This window comes from Littorina saxatilis, linkage group LG12 (genome assembly GCF_037325665.1).
Source record: "Littorina saxatilis isolate snail1 linkage group LG12, US_GU_Lsax_2.0, whole genome shotgun sequence".
Lineage (NCBI taxonomy): Eukaryota > Metazoa > Mollusca > Gastropoda > Littorinimorpha > Littorinidae > Littorina > Littorina saxatilis.
Window position 1 is genome coordinate 33,399,769 of NC_090256.1, and position 26,955 is coordinate 33,426,723.

The 26,955-nt window shown below is 43.3% G+C and overlaps 2 protein-coding genes across 3 annotated transcripts in view; one reads left to right on the forward strand and one right to left on the reverse strand.

Moving 5' to 3' along the window:
• The first annotated feature begins 335 nt into the window (after positions 1 to 335).
• On the forward strand, positions 336 to 11,272 carry LOC138981795 (uncharacterized). The gene is made up of 7 exons (XM_070354876.1): positions 336 to 514; positions 1,036 to 1,129; positions 1,338 to 1,471; positions 9,153 to 9,255; positions 9,742 to 10,027; positions 10,381 to 10,435; positions 11,122 to 11,272. Exons 1-7 carry the CDS (start codon positions 345 to 347, stop codon positions 11,177 to 11,179), a joined length of 900 nt encoding a protein of 299 aa, XP_070210977.1. The 5' UTR covers positions 336 to 344; the 3' UTR covers positions 11,180 to 11,272.
• Positions 11,273 to 11,680: 408 nt separating this feature from the next.
• LOC138981785 (uncharacterized) overlaps positions 11,681 to 26,955 on the reverse strand; it is a 43,852-nt gene continuing 28,577 nt past the window's right edge. For both annotated transcript variants that reach the window (XM_070354860.1, XM_070354862.1), the window contains exons 12-17: positions 26,611 to 26,758; positions 21,129 to 23,912; positions 20,191 to 20,312; positions 19,345 to 19,423; positions 17,712 to 17,821; positions 11,681 to 15,617 (exon numbers count right to left, since the gene is read on the reverse strand). In XM_070354860.1, coding sequence (XP_070210961.1) covers positions 15,444 to 15,617; positions 17,712 to 17,821; positions 19,345 to 19,423; positions 20,191 to 20,312; positions 21,129 to 23,912; positions 26,611 to 26,758 — 3,417 coding nt within the window. In that variant the 3' untranslated portion in view covers positions 11,681 to 15,443. The remainder of the gene's footprint in view (positions 15,618 to 17,711; positions 17,822 to 19,344; positions 19,424 to 20,190; positions 20,313 to 21,128; positions 23,913 to 26,610; positions 26,759 to 26,955) is intronic.

A 26,955-nucleotide genomic window follows, 5' to 3' on the forward strand; every position in this document is an offset into this window, starting at 1 on the left:
CCGCCGTACCCGATTAGCGCACCTATTTTCATCATCACAGACATAATATACTGATACGATGGATTGACCAGAAAGTGACTCTAGTATAGTTATCAGTATATGACTCTTGTTATCAGTATATGACTCTTGTTATCAGTAAGATGTGGAGTTAGGTGTGTACTCATTGTTTATACCAAATCGGTTTTTCAGAACAGTCGCAGGTCATTTTTGCAGGTGTTCTTTGCTTGATCATGAAATTATTATAATTAGTTTTCAAACGTTGAATCTGATGATCTCTTGTCAGTTTTCACCGACAATTGAAAACAGAAATCGTTGACACCTCTTATATGATTCAGCGAAAAAAGATGGCGTCGCGCTACATTGTGTACGTGCTGGCGGTGTGCGCCACGTTGCTATGGAAACCAGCCATGCTCCAAGATACCACACTGTGTAGCAGTTCGTCCCCTTGTGTGTTCGACTGTGGGGAAACCACTCTTGACCTGGTACCGCTTTCTAGAGACGACGAGCAACCCTTGTGAGTGTGTGTGTGTGTGGGTGTGTGGAATAAGCTTGTGTGTGTGTGTGTGTGTGTGTGTGTATCATGAGTTTGTGTGTGTGTGTGTGTGTGTATGTGTGTGTGTGTATGCGTTTGTGTGTGTGTGTGTGTGTGTGTGTGTGTGTGTGTGTGTGTGTGTGAGTGATTGTGTGTGTTTTCACTGACAGTGCAGAATGTAGGAATTCGGCTCCCCAGCTTTGCAGATTTGTTACAGCATCATTCCTTGGGCAAAAGCCTCGCGGCAGCTAAACTATATATCACTTGTCTACGTGACGCTTTAAACTGAACTGGGCGCATCGAAAAGCGGACGCTCAGGGAGAAGCCCTTACTAATCTTGCTCTCTGCTGTCCTGTTCCTGCCGTTTGCCAGCTACAAGCTACTACCGTTGCACGTGTGCGTGCGTGCGTGCGTGTGTGTGTGAGTGTGTTTGTGTGTTTACCTGCACAGTGTTTTCAAGTCAGCGGATTTTACCTCACTCTCTCCCTAAACCTTTCCCTCAGTTTTCCAGATTTGCCCGACCGAGAAGGAGCTTTCCAGTTTTCCTTCAGCCCATGTTCCAGTTTTTCTGAGGGTTCCGGTTGTGCCAACACTTCAGTGAGTGCACTCGTTTGCTTTTTGCTCACATTTTTATTTTCCAAAAAAGTGCGCCTAAAGCCTGTCCTAAACCGGGCCAAGTCGACTTCACAAAGTATACTTCGCGAAGCTGGCGGCATGTTTTTTTTAATTGTAATTGTTCTTGTTGTTGTTGAAATTGTATCAATTCATGACTAATCTGTTTTCGCCCTACATCTGACGCCGACAGGTGTGTCAGATCGATCCACTGGATGCAAACAACACAGTGGATGTTGGCAGCACTGCCTCTGTCGCACTGACACAAAATCCACAAACCAACACCTCTGTTCTGACTTACACGTCTACTCAGGGTGGAGTAAAAAGGTGAGATAAACGGTCGTGTTCTGCGGGTAAAAAATGTTTCTGTAATTTGTTCATCCCTCTTGGCCCGGTGTCACGAACTGAAACCTCTGCTGAAAAGCACCCAGAGACACCCAAAACCTCTCCTCAACAATACCGGTACACGTGTTGACTTACAACAGCGGTACTCAATACCCCTAAGTATTGAAACAATTTGCTAAAAACAGTTGAACACAAACGGTGAACACCGCGTGTTAATAAAACCAACACCTCTCAATGTATACCACCACAACAACTGAAACAACAGTGAGAACTCGTACACCATCAACAAACTACAACTATGCAGATACAAGTACACCAACAACAACAACAGACAGCCTAACGAATTGAGTGCCAACGCAAACGGAACCGCCTCGGCCCACCTCACCACACCCAACAACCACTGATATCTACAATACATCCCACTTCAGAAGAAACGCTCAACCCCCCACTGTGCGAAACAACAACAGCAACCTCTGCCAAAATTGTGTAAAAAAATACACTAAATGAATTGAATTTGACCAAAAAAGAGGTCATAAACACACCACGAAAAACACTTCTGAAACAAAAGAACGCAAATGCGAAGAAAACAAATAAAACCATGAAAAAATCATAAATGCTGCACTAATACACAGCAACGGGGAATGTTACCCAACGACTAGACACTGACCAACATTACAAGAAAAACAAAGACGCGGGCATCAAAGACAATCTTATCTAAGCGTTCCACCATGCTGCTGCCCACCACATCTGCATAAACTAGCAGACCGCAGACGTACCTACGGCCATAAAAACTGACACGCCACAACAAATCCCAACAAAGCCAAGCAGCCAGCTCTCTCTGGCACACCGAGACACCACAGACTTGAACGGATGCAACACATCCGCCTCAATTACATCACCGCCACACCAGCAGCATCTGACCACACAGCGTTGATACGCCTAATCCACTCCGTCCGGCACCAGACTATTTCCGACATACCGACACGCCACCCTTCAAACCGATTAAGGTTCAGCACAAGAGGTTGGAGAGACACTCCTAAACCCCTCCGCCAACTCACTCGTCCGCACACTCGAACCTATTATAAACCTCCAACCGAGCACTACATTCCAGAACTCAACAAGTCGCTGATCCCCGCTCATTCCTTCATCAAAAGGACACGGGCTACAATCTCACCATCCGTGGGCAAAGAACCTTTGTCACCACACTCTCCCCCCAAACATGGGAAGGCACTCCAAAACAAAACTCCGAATCCAAAAAAGGAAACTAACCAGACTTTCAAATGAAAAAGAAAAAAAGATCAACAACAACCTGACACGAGCCAAACAATTCGTAATCAACTTGTCAAATGTACAACTTTCAAATGAACAATACCTGGGCCTAGAAAAAGGCCTCAAATTCATACCTACACCAAAAACAAACAAACCAACCATGAGAAAACGAATCTCGGCAGATTTCTGCAAACTTGCACGAAAAATTAGATGCAAATTCTACTTCCGTGAAAACACCTCCGAGACCGCAATACCTCCATTCTACACAAAATCCAATTGGAACCCCCCACCAGGAAACGAAGCCATCGAGAAATACATCTTCAATACCAGAATGGAACTGTACAATCTTTCTTTGAAGAAACTACAATCCAACCTCTCTGAAAATGAAAGGAAAGCACTCAAAGAGCTATCTGACAATCAAAACATTGTCATACGCAAGGCCGACAAAAACAACACAATCGTGATTTTGAACAAATCCACCTACAACGAGGAAGCACAATTCCAGCTTTCAGGGGTACACTACAAAAACATCCCCCCACCTGATCAACTGTCACTGATCAACCAAATGATGACAATCATAACCCATCTACAGAAAACCCAACAAATTAACAAACCAACATACAACTTCCTGAGCCAAACCAAGAAGGCACACAAAACGGGGAAACTGTACTTTCTTCCTAAAGTACACAAATTCTCCAAAGAAGAAATCTGCAACCTACAGACGAACGGAGCCCAAGACACTAGAATTCCAAGCAGACCTATCATTTCCCAATGCGACACCCCATCCCAATACGTGGGAAAATTCATCGATTTCTTCCTACTACCTACTGTAAAAAAAAACAGTCCACCTACATCAGAGACACATTGGATTTCATCCAACAGATCGAAAAACTCATTCTTCCCCCTAATGTACTCATTTGTACATTCAACATCACCAGCATGTACACCAACATGACAACAAATGAACTCATCAGTGCAGTCAACGAAGCTTTACCCAGCACCCTGTGTATTCCACCACTACCACCTATCCACAAATCACACATCGTGGCACTTCTCGAACTCATCTTGAAAAACAACAACTTTGTGTTCAACAACCAACACTACAACCAGTGCATTGGAGCCGCCATGGGAATGACGGCATCCCCAGAAATATGCGACATACGCATGTTTCAACTCATGAATGAAATCCTCGACAAATATGCCTACAAAGACACGATTCTTTGGCACGGACGCTACAGAGATGACGGCATCATGTTCTTCAACGCTGACAAAAACCAAATTCACCAGTTGTTTGAGATAGCCAACGCCCACCACCCTCTACTCAAATTCACATACAACATCTCTGACTCAGAAGCGACGTTCCTCGACACCACCATCTACAAAGGCAACAGATTCCTGTCCAACAAAATACTGGACCTGAAAACACAGAAAATCTACTGAAACATTCCAGTATCTCCATCGTGAATCTGCCCACCCTCCCAGCGTTTTTAAAGGACTGGTAAAATGTGAAATGATCAGATACATTCGAACCAACAACAACATAACCACACAGAACAAGGAAACTGATCTATTCCTATCAAAACTCCTTGAAAGAGAATACATACCAGGTGAATTAGACCTGATCAAACAAGAAGTCTTGAACATACCAAGAAACACACTTCTGACACAAAAAACCGACCATCCCACCAAAAACAAAGCTCCACCACTTCTCATGGTCTCAACATACAACCCCAGACTGAGACACCTTAAAAAGAAACTCCTAAAACACTGGAAATTGATTCTACAAGACACGGAATGTGCCAGACTGTTCCCTAAACCTCCCCTTGTGGCCTATGCCAGACACAGAAACCTGAAAGAACTTCTTGTAAAAACCTCGTAACAAATCAAACAACAAGCAACACCTGCCTTGCCTAAACCAGGTAAAGAAAACAACACAACGCCAGGAACCCCAGTGTTTATTCATAACACAACAACAAACACAAAAAATACGGAAAGAATAAATAAAGCCACGGAAAAAACATACGGGATACCAACAGTGGCCGGGAAAAAGCAAAAACAACCCAATAACGCTACACTGACCAACAGTATTAGTAAAACGAAGGAATCAACACACAACACGGCCACACAGCCGCAACGCGAAGGAGGGGGGAGGGAGGGTAGAACTTCGCGCCCAAAAATCACCCCCGCGGCAAACCCCGCCCACCCAACCGAAAGGCCCCACTACACGCATCAAAGAGGCACACCCAACCATTGGCGGAACGCTGATTGACACACACTGTCTTGCATCTACACGTACCAATGAACCACACCTCAACTCTGACGAAACTGCCTATTTAAACAGCTGGAATCGAACAGCATGAGAGAACATGACAGCATCCTCGAAATCAGTCTACTACCCGCGAACGCGGACGCTCCTAACCAAACCCTTCAACTGAACCAGAAACCAGCCAAAGAAAGGGTAAACCCCATTCTGGAAAGACTACAGGAGACGTTCAAATGCAGAACGAGCTTAACCACAGCGAAACAATCGATAACACTCGCAATCAAGAAGAACCGGTGTGTACCCTTTTTGAAAGGGGCCATGCACCGACTTCAACCCAAGTTTGAACGGCAACAATACGGAACAAAAACCGTTAAAGGCACGATGTACTATACAATCACCAAGCCTTACATAAGCCTCAATCACTGAGAGGACAGTACACACAAATACACCCAAACAAGGGAAATGAAAAATAGTCATCTATAAATGATTATTCTCAATCGAGAAACAAAGTGATGAGGATATGGGTTTGAATAGTTGTCCCCTGACGAGGCTACCTTTCAGTTTCCCCAGAACACCTCTATAAAATCACAAAGAAGCTATCCTAGCAATTTGAAACTGTAAATATTGCCGAAAAGTACTATAATTGGGAGAGGTACTTAGGGATCTCTGGGCTGCCTACTGCATTTGCTGGGTTTGGCAGACCTTTGATATTTTACCCCCTAATCCTTCTTATTGCGGTCAATGCGCATGCGCCAATCTTGGACTGAAAAAATGCGACCCGGCTTTGATCGAACGAACCATGGGTTAGGGTTAGGGTTAGGATAAGGGTACGGATTAGGGTTAGGGTTAGGGTTAGGGTTAGGGTTAGGTTGTTCACGAACTGATTAATCTCCCCATGTTAGCGCATGCGCATTGACCGCATTGAGAAGGATTGTTCAGGCAGAGTTTTCAGTTCGTGACACCGGTAAAGGTTGAAAATCTTCGCTTAGGGGGTTACTTTGCCTTGCCTTGCTTCCGACACAGCTTAACTGACTGACTGCCTGAATGAATGATTGATTGAATGACTGACTGACTGCCTGAATGAATGATTGATTGAATGACTGACTGACTGCCTGAATGAATGATTGATTGAATGACTGAATGCCTGAATGAATGATTGATTGAATGACTGACTGACTGCCTGAATGAATGATTGATTGAATGACTGACTGACTGCCTGAACTTGATGAATGATTGATTGAATGACTGACTGACTGACTGAATGATTGATTGAATGACTGACGGACTGCCTGAATGAATGATTGATTGAATGACTGACTGACTGCCTGAATGAATGATTGATTGAATGACTGACTGCCTGAATGAATGATTAATTGAATGACTAACTGCCTGAATGAATGATTGATAGAATGACTGACTGACTGAATGATTGATTGATTGAATGACTGACTGCCTGAATGATTGATTGATTGAATGACTGACTGCCTGAATGAATGATTGATTGAATGACTGACTGACTGCCCGAATGAATGATTGATTGAATGACTGACTGACTGCCTGAATGAATGATTGATTGAATGACTGACTGCCTGCCTGCCTGAATGAATGATTGATTGAATGACTGACTGTCTGAATGAATGATTGATTGAATGACTGACTGACTGCCTGAATGAATGATTGATTGAATGACTGACTGACTGCCTGAATGAATGATTGATTGAATGACTGACTGACTGCCTGAATGAATGATTGATTGAATGACTGACTGCCTGAATGAATGATTGATTGAATGACTGACTGCCTGCCTGAATGAATGATTGATTGAATGACTGACGGACTGCCTGAATGAATGATTGATTGAATGACTGACTGCCTGAATGAATGATTGATTGAATGACTGACTGACTGAATGATTGATTGATTGAATGACTGACTGACTGAATGAATGAATGATTGCTTGAATGACTGACTGACTGCCTGAACGAATGATTGATTGAATGACTGACTGACTGCCTGAATGAATGAATGAATGATTGATTGATTGATTGAATGACTGACTGACTGACTGCCTGAATGAATGATTGATTGAATGACTGACTGCCTGAATGAATGATTGATTGAATGACTGACTGCCTGAGTGAATGATTGATTGAATGACTGACTGACTGCCTGAATGAATGATTGATTGAATGACTGACTGACTGCCTGAATGAATGAATGAATGATTGATTGAATGACTGACTGAATGAATGATTGAATGATTGATTGAATGACTGACTGCCTGAATGAATGATTGATTGAATGACTGACTGACTGCCTGAATGAATGATTGATTGAATGACTGACTGCCTGAATGAATGATTGATTGAATGACTGACTGACTGCCTGCCTGAATGAATGATTGATTGAATGACTGACTGACTGCCTGAATGAATGATTGATTGAATGACTGACTGACTGCCTGAATGAAGGATTGATTGAATGACTGACTGCCTGAATGAATGATTGATTGAATGACTGACTGCCTGAATGAATGATTGATTGAATGACTGACTGACTGCCTGAATGAATGATTGATTGAATGACTGACTGACTGCCTGAATGAATGATTGATTGAATGACTGACCAACTTACTGGCCAAAGTAAGTAAAAGGGTCGTTACACCGGGAACGGATTATAAATACAGGGATAGATGGGAATGATTGCCATGTTAGTGCATGAAATGCAAGTTGATGTATTCGAAGACGGTGCGATAGTGGTAGTGTGGAGGTGTCTGAATTTCATTTTTTTCTCAATCAAAAAATGAAGGCAAGAAAGCGCTCTACAGAAAGACTGCTGCTAGTGGGAGCTACGCAGAACCATGCAGCCTGCCGGGCTGAGGTCGGATGGGTCGTATCAATGAAACCGACCCCACGACTGGCTCTCATCCAGTGGGGTTCTTTCTCGTGTACATCAGCCATGATACATCCAGTAGAGCAGTACTGACAGACTGGTGCACATCACCCATGATACATCCAGTAGAGTAGTACTGATCGAAAGACTGGTGCACATCACCCATGATACATCTAGTAGGGTACTGAAAGACTGGTGCACATCAGCCATGATACATCCAGTAGAGTAGTACTGAAAGACTGGTGCACATCAGCCATGATACATCCAGTAGGGTACTGAAAGACTGGTGCACATCAGCCATGATACATCCAGTAGAGTACTGAAAGACTGGTGCACATCAGCCATGATACATCCAGTAGGGTACTGAAAGACTGGTGCACATCAGCCATGATACATCCAGTAGGGTACTGAAAGACTGGTGCACATCAGTCATGATACATCCAGTAGGGTACTGAAAGACTGGTGCACATCAGCCATGATACATCCAGTAGGGTACTGAAAGACTGGTGCACATCAGTCATGATACATCCAGTAGGGGACTGAAAGACTGGTGCACATCAGCCATGATACATCCTGTAGGGTACTGAAAGACTGGTACACATCAGCCATGATACATCCTGTAGGGTACTGAAAGACTGGTACACGTCAGCCATGATACATCCTGTAGGGTACTGAAAGACCGTGGTACACATCAGCCATGATACATCCTGTAGGGTACTGAAAGACTGGTACACATCAGCCATGATACATCCTGTAGGGTACTGAAAGACTGGTGCACATCAGCCATGATACATCCTGTAGGGTACTGAAAGACTGGTGCACATCAGCCATGATACATCCAGTACTGAGGGTACTGAAAGACTGGTGCACATCAGCCATGATACATCCTGTAGGGTACTGAAAGACTGGTGCACATCAGCCATGATACATCCAGTAGGGTACTGAAAGACTGGTGCACATCAGCTCCTGAGACAGTGACAAGTATTTAGTGAACACATGACTTTTAATGTCAGAGCTGATTCAACTTGAAAGCGTTGTTTGTTGTTGTTAATTGTAGAGTACGGACGTGACTTTGCATTTTGGGTATTCAATTTAGTCACAACATTTTGAGATCACGTACGAAACGAAACTTTCTTGAGACGCAGCAAAAAATGCCAAACCATTTCTCCACATAAATTTTATATTCATGTATGTGTTTTCTAGAGTAATACGTGTACATGCGCGTTCTGTGGTTTGCAGAACCACGACAGTATCACTGGTGTGTGCCGCCGACGGACCACAAGCGAACGGTACTGGTACTTTGAGTGTCGCTGGTGAAGTACCCCTCAGTTCTCGAAACTACGTGAGTTACTCATTACGAATTGACAAAATATTTGTTTTCTTGTTCGTAAGAAGTACGAGCTTCAATTTCCGTGGACAAACTTTCGCTCTGTTGACAAATATTTGGATGAAAGATTGAATATTTGTTGACGAGTCAGCCGTGTGGGCCGGGGTGGGAGGGAGTATTCGGAATAAGGTATAGTGTGTGCGTGTGCGCGCGTGTGTGTGTGTGTGTGTGTGTGTGTATGTGTGTGTGTATGTGTGTGTGTATGTGTGTGTGTGTGTGTGTGTGCGCGCGCGCGTGTGTGTGTTTGTGTGTATGTGTGTGTCTGGAGTCTCTCTGTGTGCGTGTGTCTGCCTGTCCGTGTGTGAGTGTCTGGGTGTGAGTGTGCGTGTATGTGTGCACCCGGCCGTATTAATATGCGTGTGTAACATTGAGAAGAAAAAAACCCAACCTTTTCCTCAACAGTTGCCTGCATATAAAAAGGTTTTCTCTTTGACTTTTCAGTCCATGACCCTGACAAGCCAGTACGCCTGTTTTCACAAATTCAACGGCAACTCAACAACCGAGCCTTCAGTGATCACCACTACCTCAGAAAGCAACGTCACGTCAGAGAATCCGCCCACCACAGAACCGCCAACAAACACTACGTCAAACATCAACGGCACTACGTCAGAGAGTAACGTGACGTCAGAGATTCCTCCCACTACAGAACCGCCAACAAACACTACGTCACAGAGTAACGTCACCATGACTGAGCCAGCCACATCCCCTGCCGGTTCTGTTTCAACAGGTAGGACGCAGAACTGATTTTTGTGACGTTCTGACAGTGAATGCTGGCATTTGTACGTATATTTAAGATTGTACACAGACACAAAAAGACTTTTTTGGCGAAGTCGGGACGAAGTGTCTTCCGATTCCTTTTCAGTCCTTGGTGGGTGTCTCTCTGTCTCTGTCAGTCTCCAACACACACACACACACACACACACACACACACACACACACACACACACATACTCTCTCTTTCTCTCTGCTCTCTCTCGGTTTTCCCCACCCACCCCCTCTCTATCTCTGTCGCTCTCTAACCCTCGCTTTTAACATAAATGTTTTGTTTTTTTAAATCAATGACTTTTACCTTTTCTTCAGTGACCATACCGTCCACCACTCCCGCTGGCCCACCTGGTCACGCCTCTGCTCTCAGGTTTGTACAGCAGTCCCTCTCATTAACGAACACGCTTGAGACATCGCAGTTGTCCGTATAATTTAAAGTGCCGGTCACGGGAGGGATGTCCCGACCCTCATCACACGCGCACAAACACACACACACAAACTCACACACAAACACACACACAAACACGGCACAGTGAGCGAGTCTATGCTAGTCTTTACCGTACTTATCTGGCTTGGGTGTGTGTGTGTGTGTGTGTGTGTGTGTGTGTGTGTGTGTGTGTGTGTGTGTTTGTGCGTGTGTGCGTGCGTGTGTGTGTGTTTGCGTGTGCTTGTGCGTGTGCGTGTGTGTGTGAGAGAGAGAGTCTTTGTGCATGTGTTTGAAGGGGTGGGGACAGACAAAGAGATAGAAAGACAGAAACAAATGGAAACAGAGAAAAAGAAACGGAGGCAGACAGACAGACAGACAGACAGACAGACAGACAGACAAACAGGCAGATAAACTGACACACACACACGCCCACACAGTAGTGACACTCACTCACTCACACACACACACTTACACACCCACACCCACAACGGTCAGTAATCTAACTGTGCACCCAAGCTTAGCATAGTTCAAGGACTCAGTACTTAGACTGATATCTCCAGACCTTGTCTGGGTTGTAATTTTGTTTAAATCTAACAGGTGAATTGTACAACAAATGATTCATGTTGCAGATGTTCCGTGCTCACTGTTGTGCTTGTGGCTGCAGCAGCAATAGTCACGAGAGGTTGAAACTTCTGAACTCAAAGCTTAAGTTCTGTCGGGAAAACATCCGCCCTTTGCTGAATAGAGCCCACCTCAAGAATAATAATTCTGCGAAATGCGGGTGTTCGTTTAAATTTCTGATGGTGTGAGTGTGTGCGAGTGTATGTGTGGGTGGTGTGCTTGTGAGTGTGTGGTTGATTGCATGCATGGGTGGGTGTGTGTGTGTGGGTGAACTTTTGTATATGTACTTGTATGTGTGGGTCTGTTTGCAAACCTGTGTTTGTGTATGCACATGTGTGTGTGTGACAGTGTGCCTCCCCCTCCAACCCACAAACAAAGGCAGCATGAAGAAGGTTTGTTTTCCATGTTATGCAGTGCAACAGAATCTTAGAGTTTTTGCTCTTGTGCTAAAGTTTCTACACAATGTTCTAGAAACACTCAATATATCATATTTTCAACTCTAATCTTGAATTGAAAATTCAAAGCCAGTTTCTTTCTCTGACACACACATACCATTTCAACACAGTGTTTGATAGTGCACTGATTAATTTTATAAAGAAGCAGTTCTCAAAACAGGCCAACAGCTAACAAATAAAATTTTAAAAGAGGTTACATAACATCTGTAAAATGTTCTTAAAACAAGGTGTTCCCTCCAACCATAACAAACTTATGCATGAAACAAGATTATGCATTGTGTATTTATGATACCAGATTCTAAAGAAAACAAAACAAAAACAGCTTCATTTAGAAAATTTAAATTGTAAAAAGATCTTCCTTCACTGCTCTACGTCTAAAAGGAATAGGTTGCAAAAATAAGTCTACTTTTCTCCTGGAAAAATCCACTTTACAACTTATGATCTCTAAATATTATGCAAAAGCCTTGTAAATCTTAAACCATATAATGCAAAAGGAGCAAACACTAGACAACTACATCTACCATTTCACTCAGTATCATCAGGCCTACGTGATTGCTGTGAGATACTGTAATAAGGCAAGTCCATCTGATACTGAGGATTATTCACTTATTAAATTGATACCATCCTGAAGAAGGCAGTTTGTCGCTGCCAAAATATTGACAAAGAAAGACCTAGCCTGGTTACTGCTGTGTCCTCTTTTTGTTAAGGCACAGTAAGCCTCCCGTAAACCATCACAGATACGGTCAGGCTTTTACACACAGTACAAACACCCTTTCATTTATACACTCACCGATTGAGAACATCCTAGGTGCCCTCCGTAAAGAGCGAACAATTTTCAAAGAATTTCAAGCAAGTCCACGAAAATAAATTCTTTGAAAATTTCTCACGCTCGACAGAAAGCAGCCAGGATGTTCCCGTTCGGTGAGCATTCAAATGGAAGTATGCTTGTACTGTATGTAGACGCTCGGGGAGCTCTGTGATGGTTTACGGGAGGCTTACTGTGCCTTTAATTGATTATTAAATTAATCGACTTCTCATAACTGCGGATCATGTGTAACAAAACAAACAATTTTGGTTTTTTATTCCGATACATGTATTAGCACTGTCATCACACCCATTTTCTTTTACTTGTCATTCAGTTACTAATGAATGATCGTGACAATCAATTCTGGGGTAACAATTTGAGCAATTTGTAACATCATTTGCATTATAATCTGAGGTGAAAATCTCAGCAGTTTACTGTAACACACATGTTCTGACATTATTTTGTGTTTCCGCACTGCCCTTTATCAAATAGAAATAAAAAAAAAGATATGTTGGCAAAAAAGTGTGACCTTTCAAGCACTTACGTACAATAAAACTAACAAAACTACAAACATATTCTCCAAGCGTCAAAGCAAATCAACGTCATCATGGAATTTTGGTGTCACTCATGTTAGACAGCTTTTCAGCAGAAGGCCAAAACTGATTATTTTAATTGTCAAATAGTGTTTATATTTGTAACCTGGTATGGATAGAAAGATAAAAGAATGTTAAATCATGTATTTCCCATCGTATTTCAAAGAATATTTTTCATGGAGAATGATTTACTTAGTCTAAATTACTACTCACTAGTGAGTGAGTGAGTCTCTAAAGCACAAAAACATCAAAATCGCCAAGAATCGAGTTACGTCAAAATTCCAGGACGACGACGAAATACATTATCTGAAATCTAAATACAATTACAGAGAAGAATACTGTTTCAAGCCACTTTCAATATTCTCCAAGTACAAAGACAAATATAATGACCATGATCAGAAATGTAAAAATCTTACCGCAAACTTACTATAATTATGTACTGTACTGTCAATATTCTCTAGGAGCAAAAGCAATCACATGATGTCAATTCTTAAGTTCTTTAGTATTAACAAAACAATCTTTAAAATGTAGTTCTGATTAAAAGTTCAAGTACATGATATACTTTTAAAATGTAGCAAAAGCATAGAGAAGAATAACTAATTCAACAAAAGTCTGACACATGAGAAAATGTCAAAATGTGTTGTCGACTTTCTTCATCTGCATCACAACTTTTCATTCACATCTTTTCATTCACATTCATGTGTATCAAATTAAGCAAAAGTCTGACAAAACTTTATCATCATTAATTTGGCAACACCCTTTTCTAGCAACATCATTTGGTTCTCATAACTCTCCTTGAGCAAATACAAGGCAATCCACATTGCTATAATTCATATTAGCACTTGCCCCAAATTATGGCAGGAAAAATGGTGCATGCAAATCACAGGTGTATATGTCACATCTACACACACAAATCTTATCAAACATGTTTCTTTGTCATCTCCAAATATTTGACATCTCCAGATGAATCCTCTAAACATACATTTTATGTACAGAAATTCATCCTGCAAAACTGTCCTTTAAAAACCTCTGACATGACGCAAGTTAAAGAAAGCAAAACCGATTTACAAAAGTTAGTAACTGTCAGAAAAAATACTCACACTATACAAGGTGTTCAAGCTAAAGTGTAACAGTGATGAAAAATTAACAGATGCACTTGTTGCATAACCAAATAGGTGTACTATTCCAAGAGCATGCCTGTATGTGCATGCCAGGATTCCCCCCAGTAAGAGTTTGAATTTCTCTGTGTGTTCAACAATGCATACACGGATGCATGTGCTAGTGACTGCAAGTATGCACTGAATGCGTAAGCACAATGCAAGGAATGGCCAGAGAGGTATGTGGGAGGTGTGTTTATAACCTGCCCTGTTATATAGTGCTATATGTCTTATGTAAAAACAATGTCCTGTTTGTATTATTGTTATGTACCACGCCTGAATTTCTCTATGAGATAATAAAGTATTCTTATTCTTATTATATCTTTGCACTAGAAAAGCTTGAATCTGGGTGCAAGTGTACATATGTGCAGAAAAAATTGAACAGCTGCAAATCTGAAACTTAAAAAAGTCCGGCAAAGCAAATATCACAACCAACGCAAAAGGACAAAGAAGAGAAGAAGAAAACAAGTCGCGTAAGGCGAAATTACTACATTTAGTCAAGCTGTGGAACTCACAGAATGAAACTGAACGTAGTCCGCCGCTAGTGCAAAAGGCAGTGAAAGTGACGAGCATGTTTGGCGCTGTAGCGGTTGCGCTGTGCTTCATTGCACGCTTTCCTGTACCTCTCTTCGTTTTAACTTTCTGAGCGTGTTTTTAATCCAAACATATCATATCTATATGTTTTTGGAATCAGGAACCGACAAAGAATAAGATGGAAGTGTTTTTAAATTGATTTCAAAAATTTAATTTTGATCATAATTTGTAATTTTTTTAATTTTCAGAGCTTGTTTTTAATCCAAATATAACATATTTATATATTTTTGGAATCAGAAAATGATGAAGAATAAGATGAACGTAAATTTGGATCGTTTTATAAATTGTTTCTTTTTTTTACAATTTTCAGATTTTTAATGACCAAAGTCATTAATTAATTTTTAAGCCACCAAGCTGAAATGCAATACCAAAGTCCGGCCTTCGTCGAAGATTGCTTGGCCAAAATTTCAATCAATTTGATTGAAAAATGAGGGTGTGACAGTGCCGCCTCAACTTTTACAAAAAGCCGGATATGACGTCATCAAAGACATTTATCGAAAAAAAGAAAAAAACGTCCGGGGATATCATTCCCAGGAACTCTCATGTCAAATTTCATAAAGATCGGTCCAGTAGTTTAGTCTGAATCGCTCTACACACACACACAGACACAGACACACACACACATACACCACGACCCTCGTCTCGATTCCCCCTCTATGTTAAAACATTTAGTCAAAACTTGACTAAATGTAAAAAACATGAGCAAAAATGAAGCCATTTTTCCTCTCAGTACACAAGATGGTCAGCGCACCAACACACACTGGAGATGTCGTTTTCTTCGGCAAGCTCAAAGACCTTGACACTGGTGATGGTAGTGGGGTCGAAGGTTGAGAAGCAGTCAACAAGTGTCTTGCCATCGTCATGTTTAAGTAGGAAATGACGAAACCCTGCCTGGTAAAGCTGTAACAGACCGTAAAAAGAAATTCAATACAAAGCCGTAACACAGCATACATAGAAATCCAATAGACTGAATGGATTCCCAAGGTCTCAAAAGTTAAAAAGGGAGAGATGTGCGAACCAAAAGAATGTAAGCACTCTAAATGCATACGACATGTGCTACAAGAGGAAGTGAGAGTTATGGCGAACCAAAGGGGGAGAGTTTTAAACCTTTGAGTTTTAAAACCGAGGTTCCACTGTAGTGTAGTACATATCATACCAGGCATTACACACTGTGAAAGATATGTTTTCATTCTTTCAATGAAAACGAGAATATCCAAAGGGCCCAGGCTGACAGGATCGAGGAGCAGTAACCCTAAAAAGGGCAGTGTCCCCAGAAAATTCAACTTAAACAGTATCAGAACACAAAGCCAGCATGTGCAGACACTGAACACATCGGCTTTGAGCATGGTGTTCTGTTAGAACAGTGGAACCTCCCTTTTAAGCCCCCAATTTATTAGACTCCCTCCCCAAAAAGACCCGGTTTTCTTAGACTTTCTATTCATAACCTGTGTAAAAGTACCGCCATTTTAACACTCACTTTCTTTATTTGGTGTTTAACGTCGTTTTCAACCACGAAGGTTATATCGCGACGGGGAAAGGGGGGGGGGGGGGGGGGGGGGGAGATGGGATAGAGCCACTTGTCAATTGTTTCTTGTTCACAAAAGCACTAATCAAAAATTTGCTCCAGGGGCTTGCAACGTAGTACAATGTATGACCTTACTGGGAGAATGCAAGTTTCCAGTACAAAGGACTTAACATTTCTTACATACTGCTTGACTAAAATCTTTACAAAAATTGACTATATTCTATACAAGAAACACTTAACAAGGGTAAAAAGAGAAACAGAATCCGCTAGTCGCCTCTTACGACATGCTGGGGAGCCTCGGGTAAATTCTTCCCCCTAACCCGCGGGGGGTATTTTAAGACTCCCTCCATTTTAAGACTCCCTCCATTTTTTTAAGACTTAAGACTCCCTCCATTTTTTTAAGACTCCCTCCATTTAAAGACTCCCTCCATTTTAAGACTCCCTCCATTTTAAGACCTGCTTTGGTCAGACTTGTGAAGGTCTTAAAGGGGCCGGTTCCACTGTCCAGGGTCCCCACTGGTTTTTAGAAACAAAATTCCATGACTTTTCCATGACTTTCCATGAGCCTCAATAACATTTTCCATGACTCTAAGATCCACAGGTCGCTATTTCCGAACACGCAAAGTTTTTACGTCTTGTCATTGCCAGTTTTGACACTGGCTTGCTTTGCACTGAATTTGAGTCAGTTTCTACGCAGTGTCTCTTCGACAAGCAAGTCAAGCATTTGCTACGCAGTCAGATTATCGGTAATGTTTGCTGGTCCTGTCATTTCATTAAACTGGACCAGCCACTGTTTGTATCCATCTGCACTTTCGTAAATTCCGTTTCGTAACCGTCACTGTGACTTGACGAACTGTCATTTTTTTCACCGCGATACACAGTTCATTGCGAAGATCTTCCTCGGTAATTTGTTCCAATTCCGCATACTTTTTGTTGTCAAGAAACAACTCGAAAGAAAGTTTCAAACTCATCATCCTCCATCTTGCTTGTCGAAGCGCTAAAGTACTTTATCGATGCAAAAACAAAAGCAGAAAACTTCGACGAAACTGACTGAAATGCAGCGCAGACGACACGACGAGATAACGGAAGGAAGTGAGCCTCGCTTTGGCTCAAGTGCCGTTAAAAATACCGTTATTCTCGTATGCAAATACGAACGAGAAGTTGGTCATACGAACAAGCCTTGTGCTGGCGACGCAAATCGCTGCTGGCTGGCAAAGGGGGGGGGGGGGGGGGGGGGGATGGCTGGGCAACGAAGGTTAATTTGTCTTTCTTTCTTATTTTCGTTAAATTCCATGACTTTCCATGACTTGAATTGAAATTCCATGACTTTCCAGGCCTGGAAAATTAAAAATCAAATTCCATGACTTTCCAGGTTTTCCAAGACCTGTACGAACCCTGACTATACACTAAACTGACTAAAGCAAGCGAGTTGTACCATGCATTTACTACAGGAATAAAAATACACCCACCTGTGCGCGAAAGGTGTTGGCCAGTTCTTTCCAAGCTTTGTTGCCTCCAGAGATGCGCATGGTGAAGAGGTGTTGTCCTTCGGGATTGGTGAAGATCAGGGGCTTACCTTCTGAACAACAAATATACACACCAATTTACAGGAAAGCGAATCAACATCAGCATGCTGCACAAATTAGGTCCAAACAAAACCTCACCAAAAACAAACAAAACAGCAAACAAGACCACCCACCAACTAAAACAACACAAAACATCCCCACAACAAAACAAAGAAAGAAAGAAACTAAAAGGAAAAGCAACAGCTAAGAGTAACGGTTGGTCTGGTGAAGAAGAAAAATTCATTCGTGAGAACAAAAAAATCTAGATATTAGAATGAATATTTTAGTGTTTAGATCTGTCTGTCTGTCTGTGGTTGCCAAAACTCAGTACAGTAAAACCTGTCAAATAAGGACACCCTTGGGACCAGACAAAAGTGTCCTTATTCTGCAGGTGTCCTTATTAGACAGGTGCAAGTAAACGCGACAAACTCAAGTTGAGAGAGAGAGAGAGAGAGTACTGCACATGTACATGTACATTTATAAGAAAAACAGAAGCTGTTTAGATTAAATAGAGAAACATTTAATATTGACTGTTGTAAAACAAGTTTAAAAACTTGTGATAATGCATGTTTCAGCTACTAGGTACTGCCCTGCCTTTGATCTGGCCGCACACACAGATTTCCACTCTGTTAAACTCGGTCACTGACCGGTCACTGACCCCGATGCAGGAAGTGTTTCCTCTCTCAGATATGACAGGGGAACCACCTCTCATGGCAAAAACTGGGTCATTGACCCCTGGGAAGAAGGTCGTGTCTTTTAACAAGGCCACCCAGCTATCACAATGCCTTTGATCTGGCCGCACACACAGAGCACACATATTTTCACTCAGTTAAAGTTGGTCACTGACCGCGATGCAGGAAGTGTTTCCTCTCTCAGATATGACAGGGGAACCACCTCTCATGGCAAAAACTGGGTCATTTTGGCCCCCTGCGTCCAATGGGTGACTGGATTACAATTTATTTTAAAAAGAAGGGGGTGCGTCTTAGATAACGAAGCGCCTTGTCACCCGGAAAGTACGGTATATGACTTATTATGGACCCAAAATACGTGTCCGCGTCCGTAATGCCGAGGTGGCCGTAACGTACAGGTGTTTTACAGTGTAAAGCAGTCCGTGCCGAGACTGACTGTCCGTATTCTGCGAGTGTCCGCTAAGTCCAGTGACCGTATTTGACAGTTTTCACTGTAGTTGCAAGAGGTACGAACAAGATACTGTGCATGTGCACATTAAATCCACAGATAAATCCAAGGTAAACCACAGATTCTATACCAAAATTTGATTTTGACTTTTTGCGTCTTTCTTTTTCTTTTCACTTTTTCTCTCTTTTACATCTTATTTCGACAATAGCAATTAAACAAATGACTTCGTACTCAGCTGCCCCCTGGGTGAAGCCCCGTCCTGATTGCTAGTAGTTAAATAAAGAGGAAAAACGGTGAACAGGAAAAAACTAATTTGAATGGAGAGAACACACACACACACACACACACACACACACACACACACACACACACACAAAGTACAGAAGTTTCATGGCCTTACTTAGATTCTCATCGCTGATCCCTTCTTGAAGCATGACCAGTATGCTGCTTTCCTCTTGGTCTGAAGTGCTCTCCCCTTGCTGTTATACAAACATTGCACACACATAAGATAATGCAGAATAGGTTAGCTGCTATTTTTGTCACAAATATATACTACAATTTCTGAAAATCCCTTTGAATTGGTTACTAAGAAAATACAGAATGAACGAAAAACAATCCAATTCCAATAACAAAAATATCCACACAAATCCCCTATCTCAAACTCCCCGGGAATGAATCACCCTACAGTTATTGTCAAAAACAATGGAGGCATACTTCTACTTCTCATTTCACATGTAATACGCCACAGACTTAACAACTTGATCTCAAGTCAAACCTGTAGCACCAACAAAAATCTACGGTAAACTTTGCCAAAATATTATTGTGACTATTTTCGTACCAAAATGAAAATATTCATTCCCATGTCATTTCATTCCAAAAATCTATGCAATTAAAGGCACTCAACTTAGCTATCTTGCACACTTCTCGAATTAAAGATTTATTTGACAGGGATCATGTGACTGCAGCTCCAATAAGGGTACCCCTCAAAATTAACCTCCAAAAACGCAAGGTACCAATAAAAAAAATATGACAATCAAAATTCAGAATATATACAGAAATTGGCAACTCTTACATACACAGAGAAAGTCAAAACAATTATCTATCCAGAACAGGTTGTTCTATGGAATTTGAGCTGGTCTGACTGCTTGTGTTGACAGATTGACCAGTTTTTTCGGGAGCCTGGATTTGTACTTTTGATTGTTCTATTCATAGTCTGTGTGATCACTGAATAGTTTCACAAACTCACCTGGTCATATAGCATAGAAAAATGGTGATTAGACGAGACGTCTGACAGTTCTGAGACAGACCCTATCATGGGATCCTGGGCCAGCAGTATATCGAAACCTGGCGTCTGCAGCTGAAGGTTGGCTGGAATTGATTATAAAATGTTGTCAGCAATATAATAATATTACCCCAATCCTGTCCTTAAGAGGCCAAATTAATGAATAGCCTTTAGGACATAAATATTCCTCTTCATTCAATAATATCAAAGTTATGAATTTACAATTTGCAATTTTCTCATTCAACCTAATTAAGTGAGATTTTCCCCTGCTTCATCCAACCCCATTTTTACTGTATCTGTTCTAAAATCAGACATTGGAGCAATCAAGCACAAACACAATGCACTCTCTCTTTCTCTCTCTCTCACACACACACACACATTTTCATTCTGATTTTCTCTCCCTCTCACTTTCACACACACACACATTCACTCTCTCTCTCTCTTTACACACACACACACACATTCACTCTCTCTTCTTCTTCTTCTTCTTCTTCTTCGGCGTTCCAGATTCACTCTCTCTTTCTCTCTTTACACACACACAAACACACACACACACACACACATTCACTCTCTCTCTTTACACACACACACACACACACACACACACACACGCACGCACACACACACACACATGCACACACACACACACACATACACACACTCTCTCTCTCAAATACACACACACTCACTCTCTTGCTCTCAAATACACACACACACTCACTCTCTTGCTCTCCCACACACTCACACATCCACTCTGTCTCTCACACACACATACAAAAACACACACTAACTCTGTCTTTCTCTTACGCACACACACCACACACACCTCTCACAACTAACACATACATGTTTACAAGAACAAACCAAGCACAAGACCAAAGAAAAACACTTTAAACACTCACTCCATTCCTGCTCCTGTTTGTCGTACGTGCTGCTTCGAGGGGTTGACGTTGATGACCCAGACTCGTTCCGTGACCTTGGCCTCCCCTCCGTCTGCCTGGCTACGACAACCAAAGGTGAGGCGGTCAACGGTGAAACACCTGTGTTCAACATGAAGGCGTCATCACTCCCCTGCGTCTGTTGGTTGTGAGCGGAGTCCGGAGGTGCAGACGACTGAGACGTTCGCTGAACTTCACCGCGGTTGGTTGGTCTGGTTGGGGTGGAGGTTTGGTAATGCGAGACGTCAAGGCGAAGATTTGGGTTCTTCCTGGCTGAGCGCGGAGATATCACTTCAGGGGCGGGAGCTGGCTGCGTTAGTAGAGAAGGAGCTGATGATGACTGATGTATACGTAGGGACGCTCGCTGTTGTTGCTGCAGCTGTTGTTGATGGTGGGGCGGCGCTTGCTGCTGCTCCTGTCTGTAGGCGATGGCCTCCTGAAAGTCCTTGTTATCGGGACCTGATCCAAACAGGTCTCCACTGGAGATGCGATCTTCATCCGAGTTGACCCTCGCAAGGGGACCTCCTGCTTTACCAGGTTGAATGGCGCTGATGTTTGTTGCCTCAGCATGTATGGCCTCACTGCCTCTTGCTCTACCGTGCCTTGCATGAGCTCGGTCAGGCTCATCCATGCCTCGCTGAGCTGCACTATAGCCTTGTTGAGCGGAGGGAGCAGTACAAAGAGAAGAACGCTCAGTAATGCCACCAGCAGCATGGACCGCAGACAGAGAATAATGCATGGCCTGCATCTCTTCCGATGTGAACGTGTTTCTGATAGACCGAAGAGTGCTGGAATCCGACTGCAGAGAAAGCAAGTGAAAATTTGGCATGTGCTGCTGATCCACTGATGTTGACTCAGCGCCTGGGGGAGAAGGGTAGACCTCCAGCCTGGGTCTGTGTCCTGCCTGGTCTGTCAGCGACTGAAGAAAGGAGTCCTGGCCTCCTTGTGAACAGGACATAAACTGATCCTGGATGTAGTTGGAAATCATGTCGTCATCGCTCGACCCCATCGACTCACTCGTCTGAGTCGACGGCAACAAAGACTCTCGCTCTTCCGTTATCATGGACAGCATGGGGTAGTGTCTTCCGCCATGCACAGGGCTGGGTAACTGGATGTCTGCTGCAGTGAGGGGTGGCAGGACCGGATAGACGGCTTGGTTTTGAGCATGTTGTCCGGAGACTGGAGTATTTGTGACTGTAGCTTGAAAAGGGTTGCTAGCATCAGTGACGGTTGTGGGGATGGTGGTTTGGAAAGGGTTGATGGTGTGTGTCCTGGATGCTACTCCTGTGTTGGCCTTGCTAGTGGAGTGGGAGTGTGAAGAAGTGCCTGTGCTGAAAGCAGCGCTTGTGTTACGGGATGTTATTGTGATTGGAAGTTCTGCAGAGGCAGTCTGATAGCTGCTATGCTCAACGCTGGATGCGTCTGGTGGAGGAATGTTCATCAGCTTTCCTGGCAATTCCGGAGGAATCGCCACCAGAGTAGGGGTCCAGCTTCTGGTGCTGGTAAATGCTGGTTCCTCCCTCATGCCACATGAGCCCCCCACAAACTGTTCGGCTTGAGCTGCAGCTGGCTGGGCTCCTTCAGGAGTTGGAGCAGCAGCCGACACCTGGTCGACGCCCATCTCGAGCCTCGTGGGTGTAATCTCTGTTTCGTAGGATCCAAAGGAGCCCAGACTTCTACCTCCATGCGATAACAAACTGCTCTGATTCTCTCTGTCCCCAAGAGAGTTGCTGGGCAACGTCTCGCTGCCTGTGCTCCTGCCGAAACTGGAGGGAGGTGGAACTTGCAGAGTGGGCGCTGATACTGTCGGTACACTCTGCTGTGCCTTCGCCCTAGACAGTGCATCCATTTTTCCAACAGGGAGGCTGGTGGGACCTGAATTCCTCATCTGAGATGTGGTGTAGAGAAATTGACAACTGCTGGGACCCACAGCCAAGGTGATGTGCTGCATTTTGGTAGTAAATTCCGAAGCCAGGGTCAGGACGGGCAACGGCATCTCAGGCAGAGGTTCCGGCATCAGCTCATCCGCTGACTTCGAGCGGAGCGGCAGGTTACTTTTTGCCTGAGCTGCTGCAGAATTGTGGGTTGAAAATTTCCGCTGCACCACCACATCATCCTGTTCCACAGGAGAGTCTCGAACACCAGTGAGACTGGAGACAGTGCTGGTGGTTGTCTGCATAGTGATTGCGCTTTCCACTCCTCTTTGTCTGCCCAGCACAGTCATCTCAACGGACGAGGTTACCACCACCACCCCTTCCCTTCTCCGGCGATCTTGGGGGCCCGAAGAGCTTCCCTGGGGTGAAGTGGAGTGCAACATGTCAGGAGCAGACCTGCGTTCGGGTCTCTTCTTCAAGGACGTGGAGTCTGCTTCAGATGCAACTATTCCTGATGCTTCCCCTCTGTTTTCGTCAGCGGCCCCGGTGGGAAATGACGCAGGCAAAGACTGCAGTTCCGATCGAATCTCACGACTTGTGTTCTTCTCCCGAGGTACCTCCACAACTTTCACGCCCGACAGAGAGTGGATCGAGGTTGTGCTATTTACCGACATGGGTGGGGCTTGCATTTCTACTGATGTAATAGACGCTTCAAGGCTGCTGCCGCCTGCGGTTCCTTCTTCCCATGATGCCTGCTGCGGCTCATGTGCCTCTTGGTGTGGCTGATACGCTGTGGTTGCCGTGACAATGGGGCCGGAAGCCTGTGTTGCCATCGCAGGTTGGGCGAAAGTTGAGAAGAAGTAACCAGACTGGTCTGTTAAAAAAAAGAAATGGAAAAAAAACTTAAACAATAATAACAATAACAATAACAGCACTTTATTGTCCATTAAAATATTACATAAAAATGGAAATTTTTCTTCGGCACACCCTGTCTGCCTGTAAACGATTATAACAACAATTGTATAGGACGACACACATAAAACATAAAACATAAAAGGGATACAATCAAATATGATATTGCACTATGTAAATTTACCCTCTCATATCACAGGAGTTGGGTTTCACAGCCGAGTAATCACATTACAAATATTTCCCACACACCTTCACATGTACACATTGTTTGTTTTTTTCCAGCCGACCAGCCTCTACGTGATGCGAGAAGAATTTAAAATGGTGACTGCAGAAGGCAGGAATGACTTTTTAAACTGGTTTTTGCGTGCCAAAGGGACCTTATAACGTTTACCTGAAGGGAGAATTTCGAAACAGGAGTTGAGAGGATGGATCGGATCACGGACAATTTTGAGAGCTTTCCGCTTAATGGCAGCTTCGTAGAGACTGGTCAGTAAAGGAATTTTTCCTGCTGGCAAACTGGTAATAATTGTTCGTGATTAACCCTGTCTTTTAGCTAAGAATAATGGTACCAAACAGCAGAGAACTTAGATAGATTCTGTAGATTTATTGATGTGGATTTATTTCAACAGTCCTCGTACCTAAAAACCCAAGACTCAAGAAATTGGTAAGCTGTGGCCAAAGAAAGTCCTCAAAACTATTTACTATTATGCGTTCCATACGTAAGTAAACTGCTGGAAATGTAGGTTGCAATAGTATTGGTATGCAGGTTGACTCCTACTTTTCTCAGCTTTAAGATGCCAGTAAACAGATCTTTAAATCCTCAATAAAGAGTCAAAAATAAAGAAATAAAGAAATACAGAAAATGTTCACTGTTCAACATAATCAATGGTTTGACACTACAGGCAAATCCGGATAAGACGAAATTGAAGGGACCGAATTGTTATTGTGTCCTATCCGAAATTTCGACTTGGTCATAGTACAGTGGAACCCCTCTCTAGCGACCTTGAAAATGTTGACAAAAATCGGTCCTTATGGAGGGGGGTCCTTACAGAGGGAGGGGGCGGGGCCACAAAGAAATTCACCTCAGATTTTCTTAAAAAAAGAAAACAGAGAAGTTTGAGTTGCTGACGACCGTTTCCTCAAGCAAACTGCTTCGATTTCATGTTTGACATTGTCGATGGTGTCCACCAGTTCTGGTGCATGTTTGAATGCAAAAAGAGTTAGTTTCTGAGCAAGCATTTCTTTACAGCAGTCCCTGCAATGATGAAGGCCCTCCGAGAAAGAGAGTGAAAAATCGGCCACCGTTCTCAGCATCGCGTATCTGTGTGTAACCTCTTTCATTGACAAGATACTCTTGTTTCCCTGCAGCCTTGACCAGTGAGTCGGTTACCTAATCTGTGAACCCTTCAGTTGTGTTGCTTTGTCAAAAGTTAGACACAGTCAACTAGTTTTGCTCTGAGTGAACAGTGCAGCTGGCCTCAATTAGCCGGTGACACCTCTCTGGCCACAGCACCAGAGAGAGAGAGAGAGGGGGGAGAGAGAGAGGGGGGGGGGTAGCTGGCTAAACTCAGTGGGGTGTCCCGGCGGTGTCACTGAAGTCAGCAGGAAGAGCATTGGAGAGAAATAGAGAGGTGTACTCTTCCAAACAATTTCCAAGGATCAGTTGTCAGGGCTTAGGGTAGTCAGTGAGGGAGAGTGAGAGCGGTTTGTGTACAGTCCGACTGAAGAGTGAAAAGTCACTGCCACAAGATCGGCATGCAGTCAATAAAGCCAGACAAGAAGAATGATTATGACATGCGGCTCTATCTGCTGTTTTTTTTATTCAAACTGGTTTTCAACGCTTATTCTCACAAAGCATCTGCACACGTGCCTCTGCCTCTGTGCTGTGTTTGTGTGGCTGCTTTCGTATGATGTCAGTGCATGGTGAGTGCGTTCACTGCCTTGTCACCACTTCCCCACCTTTTTCAGAATGTTTTCTTGGAGTTGGATAATTCTCCTTACTCCTCGCCCCCTCCTTACTCCTCGCCCCCTCCTAACTTCAGTTCATAATTTATTGCGTGCCGACTGGTCAGTCGGTGTGGCGTCCGTGTAGAGAAGAAGGGAATAAGGTTACACAATGCGCTAGTGTGAGACGCCAAGTTTCGTGTTTCGAGTTGCTGTAGTAAATATAGAGTAAACTTTGTCTTTGGGACTGACTTTCTGTTGTGTGCTATCCGTCTTTCGACTTACGTAAGAGAAATCCCATTTCGAGCTCAGGGTACTTTGTACACATAGATAAAGAGGGATAATTCCGGACCAGAATTTCTTTGTGTGCTAAGCGAATTTTTGACTTAACCGTTTGTGAGTTAGCTGGATTTGCCTGTATACCTTCCGGTCTCTCAAAGTCCTCACAACCATACACACGGGGCAATAGCCTGATTTAGCCCCATGCGAGGTTCATGCATGGTCCCACTGAGTGAATCTTAAACAGTCGCTCCTCTTACAGTATGTGATGTAATTTCCACGGGGTTAATTTGGGACTATGCCACACATGGCCCCCCCCCCCCCCCCCCACTCTCTCTTAGAGAAACCCTTTTCCATTTCTGAAAAAGATTTACCTTTCAAAACAGAACTGGACCCTATCCTATCATACCACTTAAAAGTCCACAAGCAGTTTTTACCTAGTTGCTGAAACGCAGGGTGTAACAGAATCTGCTGTGCTGTGGGTCGAATGGCCTTGTCCTTCACCAGACAACAGCAAATGAGGTCACGCATATTGTCCTTGACATTATCAGGGACATCCTCCACTGGTGCAGGCTTCGACCAGATCTGCAAAATAATTCCATAGAATGTTTGTATTTTTCATTCCTGTTACAGCTTTTGTGACACGGCCTTCAAGTCTTTGTGACATTCCACTTTTTTGTGGATAGAAATGCTAAAAATTGTTCAACCGCTCCAAACGAAACAACAGCAACATGCCTATACAGAGAGACAGACTCTTCCAGAATTGAAATGAAATTGAACTA

Excerpts from the sequence above, each read along its gene's own strand:
- LOC138981795 (XM_070354876.1), top strand. The coding sequence starts at position 345 with ATGGCGTCGCGCTACATTGTGTACGTGCTGGCGGTGTGCGCCACGTTG. Across the intron at positions 1,130-1,337 it reads CCGGTTGTGCCAACACTTCA|GTGTGTCAGATCGATCCACT; the intron begins GTGAGTGCACTC and ends TGACGCCGACAG. Across the intron at positions 10,436-11,121 it reads GGTCACGCCTCTGCTCTCAG|ATGTTCCGTGCTCACTGTTG; the intron begins GTTTGTACAGCA and ends TTCATGTTGCAG.